The sequence below is a fragment of the Grus americana genome, chromosome 2 (assembly GCF_028858705.1).
Source record: "Grus americana isolate bGruAme1 chromosome 2, bGruAme1.mat, whole genome shotgun sequence".
NCBI classification, from domain to species: domain Eukaryota; kingdom Metazoa; phylum Chordata; class Aves; order Gruiformes; family Gruidae; genus Grus; species Grus americana.
In genome coordinates, this window is record NC_072853.1 from 42414239 (window position 1) to 42435455 (window position 21217).

The 21217-nt window shown below is 43.6% G+C and overlaps 1 protein-coding gene across 4 annotated transcripts; it reads left to right on the plus strand.

Annotated features, from left to right (window-relative positions):
- Positions 1–3409: 3409 nt before the first annotated feature.
- On the plus strand, positions 3410–8193 carry PENK (proenkephalin). Of its 4 annotated transcripts, none has more exons than XM_054816679.1 (3): positions 3410–3686; positions 4193–4334; positions 7214–8193. In XM_054816679.1, the coding sequence occupies exons 2-3, from the start codon at positions 4197–4199 to the stop codon at positions 7874–7876; spliced, it is 801 nt and encodes a 266-aa protein (XP_054672654.1). In that variant the 5' UTR covers positions 3410–3686; positions 4193–4196; the 3' UTR covers positions 7877–8193. The 4 variants fall into 4 exon arrangements, with proteins under 4 accessions (XP_054672654.1, XP_054672655.1, XP_054672656.1 ...); XM_054816680.1 differs by having other exon boundaries at positions 3414–4034; XM_054816681.1 differs by having other exon boundaries at positions 3467–3682.
- The last annotated feature ends 13024 nt before the right edge of the window (positions 8194–21217 follow it).

Below are 21217 nucleotides of genomic sequence, written 5' to 3' on the forward strand. Positions count from 1 at the left end.
AAAGCTGGTCCTGCACTAAAGATACTGATGTGAAATCCAAGAGAGAGAGATTTAGTTTCTAGCTCGGCTGCCCACTTTTGGCAAGACTTTGTAAAGTCATTCAAATTGTGTTCTCCATCAGTAAAATGAAGATGATTTCATCTTGGCTTCACCTTGGTCTAGCTTAAGTCTGGGAGTCTGGGCAAGCCACAGGACGACAGAACCCTTGGGGCTGCAAGCACTACTGCAATACAAACAGGTTTCTTTTGGCTAGTATATTTTGATGACAGATAAAAAGCAGTTGGTGTCTGTGGTAATTCTGGATTATATAAATGCCAAAGTTTTTATCAACACCAGGACATTTTTATTACAGAGTTAGTAGGGAGCAACAAGTTATCATCTTTACTGCTGTGAAAAGTGTTCCCTTTCTTTTTATGCCTCCCTATTTCTTTGTTTCTCAGTCCTCCATTGCTGAGGATATATTACCCTCCACACCTACAGTGAGTAATTTTCCTTATGTAGTTTTTGCTCTGTAGCATTTTGTCAAAATTGTCCAAATTCTCTCTTGCTTTCATTCTCTCTCTGCAAAGAATATATTCCCTGTACAAAACTGAACTCAGACTGGGAATTACAGAGTTTTTATCTGCTGACACTGGGAAAAGTGAGCTCTTCAAGAAATATTTTCTTAATTACTCCTTCCTTGTATTACTACTCATTCTCTCTAACTATTAGCATCTTTCAGGAGGAAGGAGAGGACTCTGTGTAGCAGGCACTGCTACACCTAGTGGGAAAAATGTAAAATGAGAGTCTGGCTGGGACCTTCTTCCCACTCCCCACCCTGCCAGGTCCTGGGGACCCTCACACAAACTCCGTAAGGATGCAGGATGACCAGCGATAGAGAGGAACCAGCCAAAGTCTCAAATGACAGAGGACAGGGAGAAGCAGATGAACGAAAGAGTCAGGGATATCTGTAGCACTTCCAACAGCTGGATCCATGGCTGGATTTCTTCTGCCCAGCGCTGGCTGTGCACAGGTACCTTTCCTCTGTCTCTTATGGTGTCCTTGCACCAGTGCATTTCACACCTGATCTCTTTCCATCTTTTCCTCTTCCCTGGTCCCCACCAGCAGCCATAAGACTTATCCAGTGTAAAATAACCCTCCTCATTATTCCTTTTCCACAAAGAATTTACATGCCCTTTATTTGCATTACTCTTCCTTTTATATGCATTACTCTTACTTCTTCCTTCATCTTTTCCTGTTATAGTCTGTATCTTACCTACAGGGATTATCTGCACATCTGTACACAGTGAGATTCTGACACTGGCTGCGTTTTCATCACGACCAGATTAAATACAATAAGTGACATTAAACAGAGTAATGAAGGACATGGCAGGCTGAGTAGCTGAGTGGGCAGGCTGAGCGTGGACACTCGTGCAGAACAATGAGAGCAGGAGCCAGTCAGCCCAGGGACGTGGGATGTATGCTGCAGGAGGAATAATCAGGAGGCTACTGGGCTATCTGTTCCATCACGCCATGCTGACTATTAGAGTGCAAGCCAATAAATGATGGCAGAGCCGAGGGTCAGTAATTGACCCAGAGGATGAATCTGACGATGTCCATCACAAAAAGCTCTGCTTGTAGAGAGCATCCTTACAGCAAAAGAGGCACCGAATGTGTCACCTCTGGAGTTAGTCAGTGCTTCCCTAACCATCTTAGGAACAAACTTTATAGCATTCCTGCTGATTCAGTGGCACAGCAATTTGCTCATTGCTCCAAATGCAGATCCCTCACATGCTAACATAAATATACCCACTGGGATGATTTTTAAAATGTCTACCCCTTCTCTTGAGGGTTCACTCACAAAGCTGGCTGATATTACTACGTAAACAGAGAGCCTGATTCTCTTCTCACATACACTGATTGTACCCAAGAGCTATGTCTTTGGCTTGAATGGATGTATTTCTGAAAATCCAGACATACATTTGAGTGTCCTCAACCTGAGTCAGATAGCTGATGTAAAGATTAACAGGTGGCAGAAAGTGCAATTTCCATACAATAATAGTACTGGATTTTGTGTTAGTTCTGAAGGATAAAGACCTGGCTCTATCTCAGTTACTAGACAAGTGTGTGACATCGATGCACTGCAGCATTAGGAAAGGCACATGAGATCTGAGGAGGTATAAATTGAGATGTCTTCCTCCTCCAAGGGAGATAATTATGCATTAATGTCCTAATGAAATTTCAACCAACATACTGTGTACTGTTCCCATCACTCATGCTCAGAAATTATAAACTCCAAGTAAAGCAAATGCAGAGCAGAACATTTACATGAAAAGGGCCCATCTCAGGACAGAAAGACAAAGAGCACAGCTTGTTCACTTCAGCAAAATCAGGACTAGGGAGAATAATCCGACCCCAGAAAAACACCAGGAAGGGGAAAAGTGCTCTTTAAACTGAAGGACAACGCTGAAAGGGGGTTGGGGATCTTCCAACCCAAACTATTCTATGATTCTGTGGAAGAAGAACAAATAAATATAAACCAGCTAGAAATAATTTGTGGCTGGAAATAGAAGGTGGTTTCTGACAGTCAAAGAAACGCAGCTTAGCACGGCTGTGGCAGAGCTCTCTACAAACAAGAGGTGTCAGGGATCAGTGTCACCGCTCTATGCCAGTTCCCCAGGATGCCGAACGGAGCAGAGCAGTGAGATGCCCCGGTTGCTACGGTTGAAGACCTTGCAGAAGTGTTTGGGATTTTGTCTCTGTTTCCCTCTTATTCAGGTTTTCCTGGTCAGGCAAATCTATGCATACTGGTGAAAGTCCAATATTTTCAAATCAAAAACCTTGTCTTCTCGCTCGCTCCAGTAAAACCTGCTTCCCCCAAACACAGTGTTTTACCCCTGAGGCCCAGGGAAGGAGGTAGAAGGTATGCAGCCGGCACCTTCGGCACCTTCAGCACCAGCGGCTTGGGGTTTTGGCAGGGTGGCAGAGAGACAAGGCGACAAAAAGAAAAACCAACCAACCAAACCAAAAACCCCCAATCCCAACCCCTCTCCCCGGTGCTGTGCAACGCTCTGCAGGAAAACTGCGCCCGCCGTCCCTGGGAGCGGGGCTGCCGCCGAGGGGCTGCCGCCAGCCCCGGGGCCCTTCTCCCTCCCTGCGTGACTCACGCCGATGTCTCATCGCCGCCCGCCCCCCGTGAAAACTTCCCCCGGTAACTTTCCCGGTGCCGGTCCCCCGCTCCCCCCGACGACAGGGGCACCCCCCTCCCATCCCAAGCCCCGTCGGAGTCACTGACGGCGGGGCAGCGGCGCTGGGGGGGGGGGGGAGATGTCGTAAGTGCTGCGTCAGCGGGAGCCCGACGGCGATTGGGGGAGGCCGCGCTCTCCCCGCGTTCACTAATTATAAAGTGCCGCCGCCGCCGCCCGCACCCGCTCCGGTCCCGCTCCGCTCCGCAGCGGTGCGCTCGGCCCCGGCAGCGGGCGCTTGGCTTGGCTTGGCTTGGCTTGGCTTGGCGTGCCCCAGAGCTGCTCTCACTGAAGCCGTCAGCGGCCGCAGGCTGTGAGTTCCTCCCCCCGCGCCCCCCCCCTCGGGCTTTCTCCAGAGGCTGCTCGGCCTCGCTATAAATAATAGCGGCTCCGACGCCGAAGCTCCGGCAAGGCGCAGCTCACTCCCGAGCAACTCCCGGGAGCCCCGAAGGGAGCCTGTATGTGAGTGAACTGCTCTGCCTGCGGACCGGGACCGGGGGAGGGCCGGGGGCGGCTCTGCCGGGGCTGGTGCCCGTCGTCGGGGCGGCTAGTCGGGGAGCTCCGGTGGGAAACCCGTCCCGGGAGGGGCTGCCGTCCCGTCCGTGCCGCTCCGCGGCGGGTCTCTCCCCCTGAGGTGCGGGCTTTGCGGGAAGGGCGGGATAAAGTGTCTGGGGACGAACACTTTCACCGGACGGGAGCTTCTGGTCGCTCCAATCCTTCGGGTCCGCTCCTGCTGCGGCCGCAGGTCCGTTGCCTCGGCAGCTGCCAAGCGCCTGCTTACCGTAAGCAACCACTCCGGCTCCAAGAACCGTGTGAGTTACCGGAGTTGCGTGCGACCCGGGACTTGGTTTCAAACCGCGGCGGCCGAACAATTTCGTGCCGTCTTTTCCTGCCCCGAAGCTGGGGGAGGCAGTGCCGGGGGTGGGAGCGGAGGGAGGCGGCTGCCGGCTGACCTCTCCTTCTTGCAGCCCCATGGCGTTGCTCCTGAGACTCGGCTGTTCGCTGCTGGCCCTCAGCACCTGCCTGCTCCCGCGGGCGCGGGCGGACTGCGGCCGTGACTGCGCCGCCTGCGCCTACCGCCTGGGACCCCGCGCCGGCATCCACCCCCTGGTAAGCGGGAGCGGGGCCGGGGGGGCCGCCCGGCTGCTTCAGCGCCGCGGAGACTCCTCGGCCGGGCACCCGCCCCGTCTTAACTTTGGGAGGGAGGGACAGGGGAACGGGCAAAGGAGCGAAATAACAAAAATAAATAAGTGGGGGAAGCCGCTGGGGTCGCTTGGAAGACCTGTTTTTGAAGGGGGGGAGGGAGGAGCGGGCTGCGGGGCGCTGGGGAGAGAGGCGAGGCGAGGGGGGGCTGACACAAACCCAGCGCGCCCCGAGGAGTTTCCCCCCAGCCCGCCCGTCCCTCCAGCTGCCCATCAGCGAGCGGCGGGCAGTCCCGGGGGGAGCAAGGAAAAAGCCGAGTGAAAACGTAAGGAGGAAGGGGAATCCGGCCGGAGAGGGCAGCTCTGCAGGGAAAGGAGAGATCGCTGCCGGGCACTTCAGTCCCGGCAGGGCGGGGGGGAAGCCGGGCGGGACGGGAGCGGGGGGTCCCGACCCCCGGCGGCAGGCTCCCCGGCAGGATGAGCTCTCTCCAGGCAGGATGGCTGTCGAGCTGAAAAGAGGCGGCTCTGCCTGTAATCTCACAAAAAGTGGGGCTCAAGCCTGGTTTGAGTAGCAATACCTCCCGCTGCGCTGCTGCTTTGCACGGTGCTGCACAGCGTTAGGAGTATGGCTGTGGGAAAGATCCCTTTGACATTGTCTCCCAAGACAAATCATGCTAAGAAAACTCTAGACTCCAGAAGGCTTTTTTCTATCTGTAATTTTAATGATATTGAAATTATTTAAAAGTATAGTCACAGAGGCAATTCAACTTGAAATTTAAGGGTCGGGGTCAGGAAAAGCCTGGGGTCCCTCAGCCCTCCCTGCAGAAGGTGGGAACTCGGGCTGGCAAGTCCTTTGCCAGTGGCACCTGCGGTTCCTGACCTCAAGTAGATGTGTATTGAGGCATCATGCTCTCAGCACATCTAAATGATCTGAAAAATTTTGTTCCTATGATGTCATCGATTATTTGGGAGCACACAAAAAGAAGGACTGGACAGAATTAGGAATCACTGACTACTGCTTACTCCAAAAGCACGAGGACTCACTGTTAACCACAGCAGGTTCATAAGGGCAGTATTCTTAGGATGACTGGCAAAACAGTTCCCTATACTTTTTTTGCTTACCTTAGCTTTCAATCAAGCTTCAGCTTTAGTGTCAATTAGGGAAAAAAATGGTAGTTCGCTCTTTTGGAGGGAGGGATATATGCTCTTTGGAGTGCATGTTGTGGACATCTATGTTGATACTCTCTCTTGCAGACCTTCAGTAATTATTCAAGAAAGAATCAAAGTCCCATTCAGTAACAACATTTACTAGCTGAATAGGAAAAGAAGCAATGTGCCATACCTTATTTAATTATACATGTACAAACAATTTTTAGAAACAAATGTTTCTAGATACTAGCATCTAGTAACATCATAACTGAATTTATCACATGGTATCTGTAAGACACAGATTTATCACATTGTACCTGGTCATTCACACCTATGAGATGGCATATGTTCATGTGACAGTAGAGGGTCATTAAAACTAATTGAGAAGGGGAAAGTCCTATTCTTACTTTGATTTAGAGCAATTTCAAAGGCAGACTGAAGGTGAGATCCCGTTCTCTTTACAGCATAACTATAATACGCAGCAATAAGCAGGTAGTGCCAGTTAAATTATTGTGTTGCAAAATACATAAATCCCTTTAATTTTCTTGTGATCATATAAAAAATCATGTACAAATTTCTCAGACTAAAATAGGGTTCAAGAGACAGGTAAGGCCAGAGGTAGGGAGCTGGTCAGTTAGCTATTAGAGAGAACTGTGCTTGGGTTTAATTTCACACTTTTAAAATATATTGAGATCTTTAGAAAATATTATCCATAGGGAGAATAAGTGTTTCTCTTATTGAAAATATTGATGATTTCTTCTTTAATTATTGTGGTATGAAAACCATGGACAAGAAGGAAAAATACCAGATTCACCTTTTTTTGCAACTGAAGAGTGTGTCTTCACAAGTAAACTCCCCTGACACAACAGAGATAGTAGAAGCTAATATGTATGTTACTATCTTTACATGACAGGATATGAAATATGCATACAGGCACTGAAAACTTTTTTTATGTCTTAGCCTGAAAATTTTTCATTACAGCCAGTAGCAACACAGCTTGGGATTTTTTCCCTCTTTCTCATGTTCACTACTTTGTATGTCAAACTAGTAAAAACAGAACTTTGATCCTTTCTGAGAGAGCCTGGTTTTCTACATTCATATTGGTACACATTTGAAAGATCTGTTTCACAAAGAGAAACTAGTGATAACAGACAGAAATACAGCCTTTAAAGCTACGCAGTGTATTGAAGATACTGACCAGTACGGCTTCTGTGCAATGACAACGCCTTGTAACTTCTTTCCTAAAATTTCTGAATGTTACTTTTAATTATGAATGTTGAATACACTTCTACACTTTCAGTATGAAGCAAACCACAATTGGTTTTTGGCTTCCCAGTAGTAAATAAATAAAAAATAATCATAACAACACACCCATGGTAAGGGAGGTGCAAGAACTGTAAGTGTGGCTTCCTTTGAAACAGAAACATAGGGGCAGCCTTGACATACAGGACCCACAATTCATCTTGTCCTGTATTCTGTCTCTTAGAGTGGAGACTACCATGTCCTTCAGAGAGGGATATGAAGAACTTCAGAACAGACAGGTACCAAAATAGCTGTTCATGAAGAGCAGTCCTGCCAAGCCACTCAGAAAGAGAGGCTTATTCACGGTCTTTTAAAAACAAGGAAAGCTAGGACAAGGTGGCAGTGAGGTGCTTGTTACTATAAAATCGTTCTCAGCAAACCGCATCCATTTTTCAGGCATGTACACTAGAATGTGAAGGAAAGCTGCCTTCTGCCAAAGCCTGGGAGACCTGCAAGGAGCTCCTGCAACTGGCAAAGCTGGATCTTTCTGAGGATGGCAACATTGCTCCAGGAGACAAGAAAGAGCTGGATGAGAATCATTTGCTTGCGAAGAAGTACGGAGGCTTCATGAAAAGATACGGGGGGTTCATGAAGAAAATGGATGAGCTCTATCGGGTAGAACCGGAAGATGAAGCTAACGGAGAATTCCTGGCTAAGAGGTATGGAGGGTTTATGAAGAAAGACTCAGATGATGATGCCCTTGCTAATTCCTCTGATCTGCTGAAGGAGCTTCTAGGAACAGGGGATAACCCTGAAGCGGGGCATTACCGAGAGATAAATGAAAACGATGGCGACATCAGCAAAAGATATGGAGGCTTCATGAGAAGCATAAAGCGCAGCCCCGAATTGGAAGATGAAGCCAAAGAGCTGCAAAAGAGATACGGTGGTTTCATGAGAAGAGTGGGCCGGCCAGAATGGTGGCTGGATTACCAGAAACGATACGGTGGGTTTCTTAAGCGCTTTGCCGACTCCATTCTCCCTTCAGAAGAAGATGGGGAAACTTATTCCAAAGAGGTCCCAGAGATGGAAAAGAGATACGGGGGATTTATGAGATTTTAATACCTTTCCCTTTATCCCTTTTGTCCTAAATGAGAAAGACTGCCTTATTGGTCATAACTTATTGTAACGTGTTGCTTGTACTGTACAGTTTTTTACTGTCCTTGGTTAATGATGCAACTTGCGATTTGTTGTTTCAGGGTCTGTGTTCTTTGAAATCAAATAACTAATTTCTGGTTTAGTCAAGTTTCAGTCTGTATTGTAGTTTCCACGCTAGAAGTATTTTGATTATTGTATTAATTTTCTTTAAAGAGGAAGTACATCTACAGTAGCATTGCTTAACTGTATATACAATAAATTCTTCATCCTAACTGCATAAATTCTGAAATGTTATTTATTTCTCTCAGTCATTTAATCAAACATCATCCCAATTTTTCTTTAAGCAATCAGAGCAATGCCGACCTCTTTTCTGTAAGTACAGAATTTGTACTGCACACACATCAGCTGAAACACATTTTTGTCTTTAGTTTTCTCAGTTTCTTAGAATACTAGAATAATAAATATGCTCTAAAGCGAATATAACTGTATTTGCTCTAACTGCTGTCATTTTAACCAGTTAACAGAATAAATGTTTAAAACCTAAATTTATAATTCATAGTGTTCAGCCAATTCTCATTAAAAAAAAATATCATAAGTGTGTTTGACGTAAAAGCACTAAAAACATTTCCCCAGTGCACAACACAATGCCATGCTTGATTAGTTACACCTTTTATATCTATCCAATATAGAATTGTACAGTTGGCCTTAAAGTTATAAGCACTAACTCAAAAAGCGGTAAGTCAGTGTGTGCAAACTAAACATGACCCAAAACTGCATAAAAAACCCTTAAAAATCCTAATTTTACAGAGCACCTGACAAATGGTTTTCCATAAAACAGCTTTATGTTTGATTCCTCAGCTGGTATAAATCGTGTTGGCACTACTGAAATATGGGAAACTGCTGGTCAATCTTTTCTGTTTCAAACAAAGGCAGTGTAAGTAAACCTGAGAACAAACTGAAACCCCAACACTAGCACTGTAGATCCTTTGGCATTTACATAGGTGGCACTTAGATCGAAGGCCAGCTCCCATCCCAGCGTGCACTTCCTTCCATCATTCGGACTGTCCCCCTACATTCCTAGTCTGTGAGCACCTTTCCCCCACCTACTGCTACTAGTTACTGGTTACTTCCCACTTAAATCAACATGGTAAAAATCGCTTTGACCACTGGCACTGACAACCATTTAAAGTTTCTACAGTCAAAATCCTTGAAGCTGTTTAGATAACTGATTATTGCCAAAATAGTTTATGGGAGCTAGATGTCCAAAACCATCTGCCGCTCTTGCATTTGGTAGCTGTATTTCAGCTTTGCACAGTACTGCCTATTGACACCAAGGGCAAATTAAGGGTCTGATTTTTCTTTAACTTCAAGTCAATGGGATCTTTTAGGTACTTGAGACCTTTCAAAATTAAGCTGTGTTTAAATACGGACTTAAAAGCCTCATCACATAAAATTAGCTGCGATGATTTTTGGCTTGGCCCTTAGAGGATGATTTAGGTGGTCTGAAGTGGCCAAAATCCTGCTGAAGAGTTGATAAATGGTAAGGTATTTCTTTTCCTTCAGTAAAAAGCAGGCCACCTATTTTCCTCTTCCTGCTGTACAGGATTGATGATACGACATTTCAAAAGACAGAAAATACAGATGCCTGTAAAAGCTCCATGGCCTTTTCAGGATTGTGTCCCCTATCACCTTTCTAGAGAGTTCTTCAAGACGCCACCAGTCTCAGGAAAAGTCTTTGCATTCTTTCCCCCCACAGCACCTGCCCACTCGTGGCTGGAGGACATCAGTCAGGCTCCTGGAACACATCACCTGAGTGGTTTCATCCACAAGAACCTGGGGCTGTACACACTAAGCCTGCTCTGCAGCTCAAACCCCTGCATGGGATGCAGGCATCAGCAACAGGTTTGTTTCAAACGTACACTCCAGAAAGAACTAAAATGACAATGCAGTTGCATCCTTAATCTCTCACTTCAACATTTATTCACTTCTTTTACCTAAAACTTACCCTCTAATTTAGTCAAAGAGAGGCCCTTGCCAGCCTTCTAACTAAAACAAGCATTGTTGTACTTGATGATGCAAAAGGTTTACTAGTTGTTGTCACCCATCCTTCACAGTAAACAAAAACTTGGTGATTTAATGAGGAATAAAATTCCCAAAGCCTTAGAGACCTAGTATGTATCTTGCAGAATGAAGCATTTTGATCTACTAAACCTACCTATTTATATCAATTTGTATAGTAAAAAAAGTACTTGATACACACACCTAACGGGGATATACGCATACAACCCAAAACAGGAGTGAGGGCAAGCAAAGTGGAGGAGTAAGTCTGTTCCAAGGCTGAACAGGCAGGTGGATGCAACATGGAAGGGGGATGCAACTTTGATTCTCTGAATGAAATAGCAAAGCTGAATAGTCCTCATTCCTTCCATTATAATTGAAAACCTCTCCAGTCAGACACTTCCTTGATTATAATTTAAAAGATGTAAAATCAGAGTAACATCTAATTTCTTCTGTTGATGTGGAATTTCTTATCTTATGACTTTCAGTTATGCCATCACTCACGGGCTCTCTAACACTAAAGTGTTCTAACATTCTCAATAATTAACATTTCAGATGGAATCAGCTTGAAATGTACCAGTGAGTCAAACAAGGTTTCCTGAAGTCCACTTTACTAAATCACAAATCACAACTAAGGTTGAAGATAGGGTCTACTGGGCTGGGAGATGAAAAAGGGCATCTCGCTCTTGGTCTTAGTTCTGAAAGCATACCCCAGATTTCCTCATATGATACATTCCTAGAGCTGTCACTTCATCAGAAGATTATTGAAACAGCTCTATTGCTTTACATAAATAAAAGCAGAATGGAGGAAAGCCTGATGTCTGGAAAGAAAATTAATTGCAAGAGTATTCTGAAGGAAGAAATGTCATCCTGAGACCAAAAACTAGATTCTACATTTCCTTTCACTGGCTTTCATCATTGGTTTGGCATTTTTACATGGCAATCAATATTCCAGAGTATGATCAAATATAGTATCATTGCTTCGAATACTGAGTGAGTCTAACAAAAACTGAACAGGAACAATGAATGCTGGAAGGGTCTAGACCAGTCAGAGATTAATGCCTCTGCATTGGGAACAAAAGGAAGAAAAAGATAGTCTAGTTGAGGTTAGGCAAGGATGAGTTGGGATTTTTTATAGGAACTAATTAGAGGAAGGAAGCAAAAAAAAAAAGAAAAGAAAAGAAAAGAAAGGATTTCCTGAACCAAATGGAGTTCACATACGGGAGCAGATCATGAGGGAGAGAGAAGCCGATGAATACAATGATTTCTGAATACCAAACTGCATGCAGCTGGAGCTCTGCCTGAAAACCTAGGCTTAAATCTTGGGATAATGAGGAAAGGTCATAGAGCCATTCCCACATCTCAGATGAACTTGGCATATTCTATGAACTGAAATATGCAGAGCATAACTTCTAATTTCCTGCTGTTTTTTTTCTCGTAAATGAATATGTAGTATGATATATAATAAAAATAAATAACTACAAAATTATTATTACAATAATTATTTCTAAATAATTATAATAATTTACTTTATAATTGTTTATAACCATATCATAAATACAATGTTGTTAGCTGTTTCAGATAATGTTTCCCAAGATAGAATCTTTATAAGAACAGAAACATGTTCTAATTTAATATACTGAAATAAGTATTATTAAACTGTGTTCAGCATAGACTCTAAATATGCACTGGCTCATTTTAATTCTGAAGGGAACTTAATTAACAGGAAAGAATGTTTTTGTGTATAGTGTATAAGGGCCTCTGTGTCATTAAGGATGGTTTTGGAGGTCTACATATAATGCAGAATGATAAATTCATAGCACAGCTCTACAGTTTATGTATACATCTCAGTGCCACAGAAAGTTTTCTTTACAGCCTCCTTCCTCAAGCACTACAGAGCTCAGCTGGACACAAACAGCAAGATTCCTTCTTATGCCAACAGGAGTATCCCAGAATCTGCAACTTAAAAGGCAAATGAATGGTTAAGTTCCCTGACCTGAGGTCGCTTTGAGAATGAAAAAAAATCCCAGTACAGGTTAGCCGGCCCCAAAACCCATTTTATTTACAGTGACATCCTGGGACAACCCAGGGAGCGTACCATATTTCTGGCCTTTTAATGCATTGAAGTGGGATCTAAAAAGTCACACAGAGAACAGTGTAACCACTTCCCTTATCAGAGTCTTAAATCCTTCATGTTTCTCTTCAGTTCCCACCAAGATGGGTGATTCAAGCATCACCAAAGAGATCCCTCTACCTGACTAAGCTCTGCAGTCTGGTCTCTTTCTCCAAGAGCAGCTGCTTTGGCAGTGCACAGACTTCATCTCTTCCACTTCCTTTGCAGTCCTACCATCTCTCACAGAAATCCCTTTGCCAGTCTCCACTCACAGCTTTGGGTGTAATTTCACCACCCACGAAACTGAAGGTTGCTTTCTGACTCAAACCATAAAAGACAATTGTATACATTTAATTGGAAAATGACTGAGACCTGCAGTTCCAAGTCCTAACTGTGGAGGTTAGGTGGCTATTTTTAGTTTTTCTGCTTTTAATATTTTGATCATAATGCTTTGCTGCCCACAGTATTAAAACTAGTTGTACATACCATCAGGAATGCACCAATTACATCAAATCTGTATCATAACTGTATTTCATAATGTCATCACTTTATTGCAGTTATAGACCACTACTCCACCCACCTGATCAGGGCCAGGAGCTATCATGAACATAGCTGTAAGCAACGAACAGGGTAGCAAAGCCAGTTGTAAATCATTAATCCAAGCATTCAATTACTAATCCCATCAGCCTCATTTAAAGCATTTAAACTGACAGTTGCATATCCAATTAACTGTTGCTATAGAAAATGAAAACACTTAGAGGTATTTGACAGACAAATCTTTACTGGCCCAGCAGGGATTTAGACTGAATTTGTTTAATTAGATTGTGACTTTACCTAAATTAAGCATCTACTGTAATCCTTGCTGAAACTATCGAATGAAATCTCTCAAGGTTAAACAGTCATCACAAAATCATATCATTCTGCTGAATGATTTGTTAAAAGCACTGCACTACACTGCTTCCTCAAGGAGAAGGCTGGCATATCCTTGTACACAGGTTCCGAGTGCTAAACCTTTCCATAGCTATCCATGTCAGTGGATACACAGGGGAAAACATGACCTTTGCCTCTTGCCTTTCTGCCATCACTCCCTTTCTCAACACAGTTTTTTCCAGCCCAACAGTTGACTATTTGCAAAAGATCCTACTGAGCCTGTATTTTCCTACTAAATCTAAATGTATGCATTGACTTGTGCTCCAAGTCTGCAGTGAGATCTGTGTGCAGACCTCTGATCAGATCTCATCTTGATTCCAATCCATATAAAATTACAGGACACTGAGTTATGAAAACTGTTCCTACGCTCCTATAAGAATCTGCATCTTAACGCTTAGACTTAATGCCTCTGGAAAATATTCTAAAACACTTATTCAGGTAATGCTTTTTCTTTCTCTCATGAGCAGAAGACAATGCCAGCAGCAGTATAAATAATAGGTGAATTTCTCTCATAAAAGCAGTTGAGGCAGATAAGCCACATTAGCCTTTCTTAGTACATATACACCAGCATTTTTCAGTCATGATGTACAGTATAAATGGGTTTTACAGTGGCATGTTCACATTTCTCTACATTTCCATCTTTATCTCTGCAAATAACTAGCTGACAAGGGTGGGAAATGGGGCTGAAATTTCAACTTCACCATATTCCTCCATCTAGAGAAATATTCCGTGGAAGAATATCTTTTTTATTTTATTTCTTGTTAATACAGCATAGCTGTCATGCTATGACAGCTAATGACACAGTTAATGTGACAAAGTCATTCTCAGAAAGTGATTAACTCATTCTTTGCCCATCAGCGAGGAAAAAACCTGTCAGCTTCCATCTGAACAGAAGCAGAGGAAACTAGTCAAAGCAAAGAACTTCCATGGGAGCCCATGTATGCTTAAACTTTGCTTACTGAGATGCAGATCAGCACACTTGAGGTTAGGGAAGTGTTTCACTCCCAGATATCCATCATACTGAGTTTCTTTGTAGAAACTGAGACAAAAATTACTTAAACAGGATTCTCAGGCTAGTTTAAGAGGTTTGGAAGTAATAGCTTCTCCTTCTGAATTCTTCAGAGATCCCTTAAACTCAAAGAGTTTCACCATCACTGCATAACATGAATCTGTTGACCGCATCATGACCATTCATAACATGTAGCACCTGCAAATGCCTTTTAAACACACCAACCTTCACTGTCACAGAACCAATCCTTGTGGGCCCTCAAAAGGCTAGAGTCACTGGAGAAGCCTGGCCAAAAAAGATTGCAGCACACTGACACGTCTACTCTACCTTCTTCGTGTAAATGTGAATACCGTCATCATTCAGTTTTCTCAATATCTTAATGAAAAGAGAAGTTAAATCACTAGCTAACCTTAACCTGAGACAAAATAAATAGACATAGCAGTAGGTAAAGAGAAATGCTTAGAGGAAACAATTTTCTGAATAATGTCCCTCACTACTCCAGTCCCCTGCCCCTCCAATTCCTGCACAGCTTTGAGATCTTGTGTGGTTCGCTGGCACTGTTAGCACACTCCAGCTGTTCTGGTCTCCTGGTTGCACTTCTTCCTAGCATCACTATTCTTTGGTGATTTTTCTGACTATCTGATTATTCAAGTTTGTTAGATACATTGAGTCACACCTTGAGAAATCTCCAACTACTATAAAAAATAGCAGTTCGTCTGCCTAAGTGCCCAGACAGCCATCAGCATATCCCCTTTGCCTTCTGCTCTGCACTGTCTCACTACTGTTGGAGTTCAGAGTCTCCGAATCCAACCCAGCGTCCCTGATCTCAGAAAAGAGACCTTTGCTGAGCAAGAATACCAGGTTTCCTTCCCCTTACCCATCACGATTAGGCTCTACAGCACCACAGTGACACTGGGTACTGTTTAATCAGGCTCAAAGAGATCAGACAACCCACTTCTGTAGTCCTCAACAATGCTGTCACTAATATAAGAACTCATTTTTTCAGTATACAAGAAGAAAGGCAAATTATTTAAGAGTACATTCAAGTGCTGCTATACCCACATGCAAATTAACAACCCATCCTAGTGAAACAGCCCAATTGCTTATCATTCAAGCTGAAAAGTGGAGGTCTAGTGGAGGATGTCCCTGCCCATGGCAGGGGGGTTGGAACTAGATGATCTTTAAGGTCCTTTCCAACCCAAACCATTCTATGGTTCTATGAAAGGGGTTGAAGAGAGAAAAGAATATATAGTGCCATAATCATAAATAATTTCAGTCTTTTCAATTAATTGGGAGACACAGAATACCATTTGACAGAAAGAACTGGCCAGACTACGTAAGAAAAGACTTTGTATGTCTGACTAACTTACGGAGGACATCATTCTCCCCAGCTTCTGGGGAATATGCACATTTCACCCTGGGAAGCAAAGTCAGTTTTCTTTTTACCTGCCTACATTCAAGAGAAAACTTTATACATTGTCCTCTGCTCAGTTGCCTAAACCTGTCTCCATGTCTGGCTTTTTCCTTGTGAAGAGCACAGTCAACAGTAGCTTTTCCCAAATGACACACATTTCTAGGGATTTGAGGTTCCACAGCTTAAATCCTTAAGTGTCTTTAGGCACAATAACGCCAAGCTCTGTTTTGTGCCCTCTTCCCCAGGAACGGTACCATCAGCTGTGTGTTTTCCTTGGAGTGAAGCAGCTGACAAGAATTGGTGCCCTGCGAAACTCACACCAGATATGACCATACTATCATAGACACCACATCTGAATACCACCAGATCGCAAGGACTTGTGTTGGGTTTGCATGGCAAGGTTTTGGTAGCGGGGCATGTCTACAGGGGTAGCTTCTGTGAGAAGCTTCTAGAAGCTTCCCCTGTGTCTGATAGAGCCAATGCCAGCTGGCTCCAAGACGGACCCACCGCTGGCCAAGGCCAAGCCCATCAGCGCCTCTGTGATAACATATTTAAGAAAGGGAAAAAAAAACAGTTAGAGAGAGAGCTTTTGCAGCCGGAGAGAGGAGTGAGAAGATGTAAGAAACTCTGCAGACACCAAGGTCAGTGCAGAAGGAGGGGCAGGAGGTGCTCCAGGCGCCGGAGCAGAGATCCCCCTGCAGCCCCTGGACAAGACCATGGTGAGGCAGGCTGTCCCCCTGTAGCCCACGGAGGAAGGATGAGGGGGTGTAGAGATTCCACCTGCAGCCTGTGGAGGACCCCACGCCGGAGCAGGTGGAGGCACCTGAAGGAGGCTGTGGCCCGTGGGAAGCCCATGCTGGAGCAAGCTCCTGGCAGGACCTGTGGCCCTGTGGAGAGAGGAGCCCACGCCAGAGCAGGTTTGCTGGCAGGACTTGTGACCCTGTGGGGGACCCACGCTGGAGCAGTCTGCTCCTGAAGGTCTGCACCCCATTGAAGAGACCACGCTGGAGCAGTTCATGAAGGACTGTAGCCCGTGGCAAAGACTCATGCTGGAGAAGTTCGTGAAGGACTGTCTCCTGTGAGAGGGACTCCATGTTGGAGCGGGGGAATGATGAGAGAAGTCCTCCCCCTGAGGATGAAGAAACGGCAGAAACACCGTGTGATGAACTGACCATAACCCCCATTCCCCGTCCCCCTGTGCCACTGAGGGGGGCAGAGGTTGAAGCCGGGAGTGAGGTTGAGCCCGGGAAGATGGGAGGGGTGGGGGAAGGTGTTTTAAGATTTGATTTTATTTCTCATTCCTCTACTCTGTTTTGCTTAGTAATAAATTAGATTAATTTCCTCTCTAAGTTCGGTCTGTTTTGCTCGTGACAAAAATTAGTGAGTGATCTCTCCCTGTCCTTATCTCGACCCATAAGCTTTTTGTTATACCTTTTCTCCCGTTTAGTGAATGAGGGGAGTGATAGAGTGGCTCTGCTGGCCACCTGGCCCCAGCCAGGGTCAACCCACCACAGGGCTACAAACCTGGTGCTGGCTAGGTGTATCCTCCAAGCACCTTCTCAGTCACGGGGTGGTGTTGCAGAACATTAAGCACCTGTAGGGTTAGATGCTGATGCAGATGAGCAACAGCTTCAAAGACGGATGTGGCATGCACAGGCCTGCTGAGGGATCCCTACATAGCTATAGAGATCTGAGCTGCAATGTCTCTGTAGGGTCACTATAGGATGGCTTAAATTCAATAGATGAGGATTTTCTTTACAGTATTAAAAGTCTTTCTTAAATGCCTATGAGAAATACAAACCGTCCCATAGCTGCAGTAGCCTATAGTTGTCTTATCTCCGGGATCGTGCCCCAGCAGTATTGCAACAGCCATCTGATATAGCAACTCGTAATTTTCACTTGAACACTTGGACTGGAAATTAGATTAATTTGACTGACTGTGTGATGAAGTATATTGAACCAATTAGCAGAAAAGAAAAAAACAATAGGAAAGGAGGTCGTCTCTGCTCCCTACTATTCCTCAGAAAGAAAGAAACTCATGGTTTGATTCAGGATACAAGATCCAAGCTCTGTGAGCTGGAACTCCTTTTCCTCTCCAGGTACAGGGTGTACAGTCACTTCCCTCATATCCCTGATCAGCTTCATCTTGAGGTAGAATGACAGGTTCACTGCAAAGTGTATTGTCTCCTGGGTGCTCTACTGTAGTCCTGAGATTTAGGCAAAGTTGTTAGAAATAATACACACAGATCCAAGGGATATACATTAAGTTTGTGCTGAGGATTTAATTTCCTTCTGATAAATTAATCAAACTGCTACTTTGATTTCATTTAGCTTGAGTCTTAGCTATCTGGTGAGATTGCAGACTGACACCTTTGACCCCTATGGATCAAGAGTATGTTTTGCCACAGACATTTAGGAGGCAATTTGAGCCTTCCCTGCCCTTCTGAAAGTTAAAATTATTAAAGAAGGGCTGGAGAGTTAAGGTTGTCACAAATCCTGTGTAAGAAGGGATTCCCACATTTCATCTTGTGTTCCATATTGGGTTAAAAGTTAATTACATGACTAGACTAAATTCAGTGTCACAGACAGATACTATAAACTTCTTGTCTAGGTCCTCATGAGCCTGGACATTTTCTTTTAATAGGATCACTTTGCTAACATCACTGAATACTAGTGACCTGCAGAGAGCTGCTTTTCCTCACCAGTCCTTACCAGTGCTAAATAGTTCACCTTTTGAGGAATTAGGTATATTTGGATTTTTTTTTGTTTCTCCAAAAATATGAATATAAATTACTTTACCACATGATCTGCACAACTACATTAATTGTTAGCACTGATATGATATCAAACTACTTTTGAATGTCTGAAAATTCTTCACAACTTCAGCAGAGATCTAAAGCACCATTATCATCTGCAGAAATTAGTTTTGTCAGAAAATATTAATATATCAATTTATCTGTATCTATCAAAGCATTTGTTTGGCACATCTCTTTGCATCATGTGAATGGCTTATATTAAGTCTTAAAAAGACAAATGCAAGCCATTCAGCTGCCCAATAAAATAATTATTCATCGAGCACTTTATTAAAGTAATCTCATTCTACTAAATCCTTTTTTTTTTCTTTTTGGCAGTAGAGTTTTAAGTTTTACATACTGATAATACATGAATGCCTTATTAATATATTGATACATACTTAATAACCATTTATAAAAAGCTGTGGAATATAATAATGACTAGTAATTAATAACTGGTATTTAAAATATATATTACAGCTCAGAGGTCAAGGCACATTTCAATATCATTCGCCTCAGCGCCTTGCAAGTAAGCTTCTTCACATTCTCAGTAACAAGAAGATGTTTGGTTATCCACCAAAAATATTCTAAAGGTCCAGCTGGCTTGAGAACAGGAGATAATTCTCTAACTCTAATCTTTATTCCCAGTCAAGAAGCCAATAAAATGAGTTATACTTGCATTTACTGTGCATGGCCTATAGCAGTTTTGACAATCCGGCGTATCACAACAAACATACACTTACTGAAATGTTATGTCATCTTTATCACCTTGGAAAATGCAAGTATGCCAGAGGATTTACACCATGAAAAAAACCTCAGCTGAATCCCTTGCTACATGGGTAGATTTTAGCATGTGTGTTTGACCAATTCTTATGCAGCCAAAAAAGCAGGATGGTGATTTATTGTAATAGACTCGCTTGATAGACTGGATAGGCTTAATTCAATATGCCTGCTGTACCTTCTTGTAACATGGAGTATATACAAAGTACACAGAGGTGCATAAAGATGCTGGTGTACCATCATGTTTAGTTATTCTCAGTTGTGTGGTTATTTCTGTTCTTGATCTTGTTAGTCACATACCTTTAACTTTTAAATTGATCCATTGTGCATTCACCCTGTTTCATATATTTAACAGCTTTGCTATGATAAAAACTAATGCCAGCCATCTGAAGGTTTGTTACTGGAACGTCAATAATAAAAATGCCTCTCACAGAACTGTTTGCGTGGCTCCTCTGGCTGTAGCATTATTTACTTTTTTCAGTGCAGTCAAACATTGCAGACAATTTCATTCCTGTATTCTTACTATCACTTATGAAATAGAGCTTTTTGTACGAGCCATTTGCAGTTCAGTGCAAAGAAAGGTAAGTTTGGGGCTGGAGACTAGTTACTGTGCATACAGCAGCCAGAAGAATAAGTTTCTGTTTGACAACAACGTTCAACATTTTGAAACACTGGGACAAAATTGGCACAAAAAACTGCACAAACATATGAATACCAAATGCTAAACAAGTCGCTAAAGGAGCCATCAAATCTAGCTGGTGGTGAGCAGAATGCAACCTATCCTAAATAAACTGTGTGTTCCCCAAGTCCCTTGTCACTCACCACATCCACTCTCTATCTAAAGCTAGCAATGAGCTGTAACCCGCCACTACCACACCAAAGCCTCTAATTTAGGTATCTAAATTACTAATCATCATTGTCATCTTGACTACTTATGGAATGATACCTATCTGCTCCTTAGGTCAGTTCAGTGTGACAGCAGGGAAGTTATGTGTTTACATACTTGCATAAGCACGTGCTTTGGAAACAGGCTCCTCTTGTTACTCTACAGCTTGCAAAGATCTGGTTGTAACACCATTCCTCACTGATGTGGTTTACTTTGAAATGTTGTCCTGATAAACGAGCATCTCCTCTGGTTTGTTTCATAACCAGGAATTCATTGCTGAATCATTTCACCTTCCCCTTCTCATAATCTGCTGCTTTTGCCATGTAATTACTGATTACAGTGTAAGACGCTTGGAGTTACCTTACCCACCTATTCGGCATTGGTTGGTGCCTTGTTTGGCACCACGGTTCACTGAGGCTCTCAGATCTTCTGTCAGCCTCAGTGGGTGTATCTCAGCTTCACCTTTTGCTGGCACCTAAATAGAATATGCAACAGTTAATTGTGCATGGAAGTACATCATAGAATCATAGAATCATAGAATGGTTTGGGTTGGAAAGGACCATACAGATCATCTAGTTCCAACCCCCCTGCTGCGGGCAGAGACACCCTCCACTAGACCACATTGCCCAAAGCCCCATCCAACCTGGTCTTAAACACTTCCAGGGAGGGGGCATCCACAACATCTCTGGGCAACCTGTTCCAGTGCCTCACCACCCTCACAGTAAAGAATTTATTTCTAACATCTAATCTAAATCGACCCTCCTTCAGCTTAAACCCATTACCCCTTGTCCTGTCCCTACACTCCCTGACAAACAATCCCTCTCCGTCTTTCCTGTAGGCCCCTTCGGGTACTGGTAAGCCACAATTAGATCACCCCAGAGCCTTTTTCTCTCCAGGCTGAACAACCCCAACTCTCTCAGCCTGTCCTCATAGGAGAGGTGCTCCAGCCCTCTGATCATCTTTGTGGCCTCCTCTGGACTCGCTCCATACAACATCACTTCCATACAATTACTAGCACTGACAGCGTAGAATTTTCTACCATATTTCTTGGTGTAAATTACATCAAATTATGTGAACCATTTCAGCTGAAATGAAAAAAGCCCCACAATCCTCCATAACCTGTCATCTGAATTGTGTTTACAACATAGATGTGTGGACCAGAGCACACCGTGAGACTTTATTCAAATTCTTTCCTTCTATGACTTGCTGATAAACAACACAAGACCTTTCATAACATTTATTCACAATTCAAAGTACAGCAAATAAGTAGTGCTCTCTTCATTCGCCTTTTTACATAAACAGTGTGTGGAAAATGTCACGGTG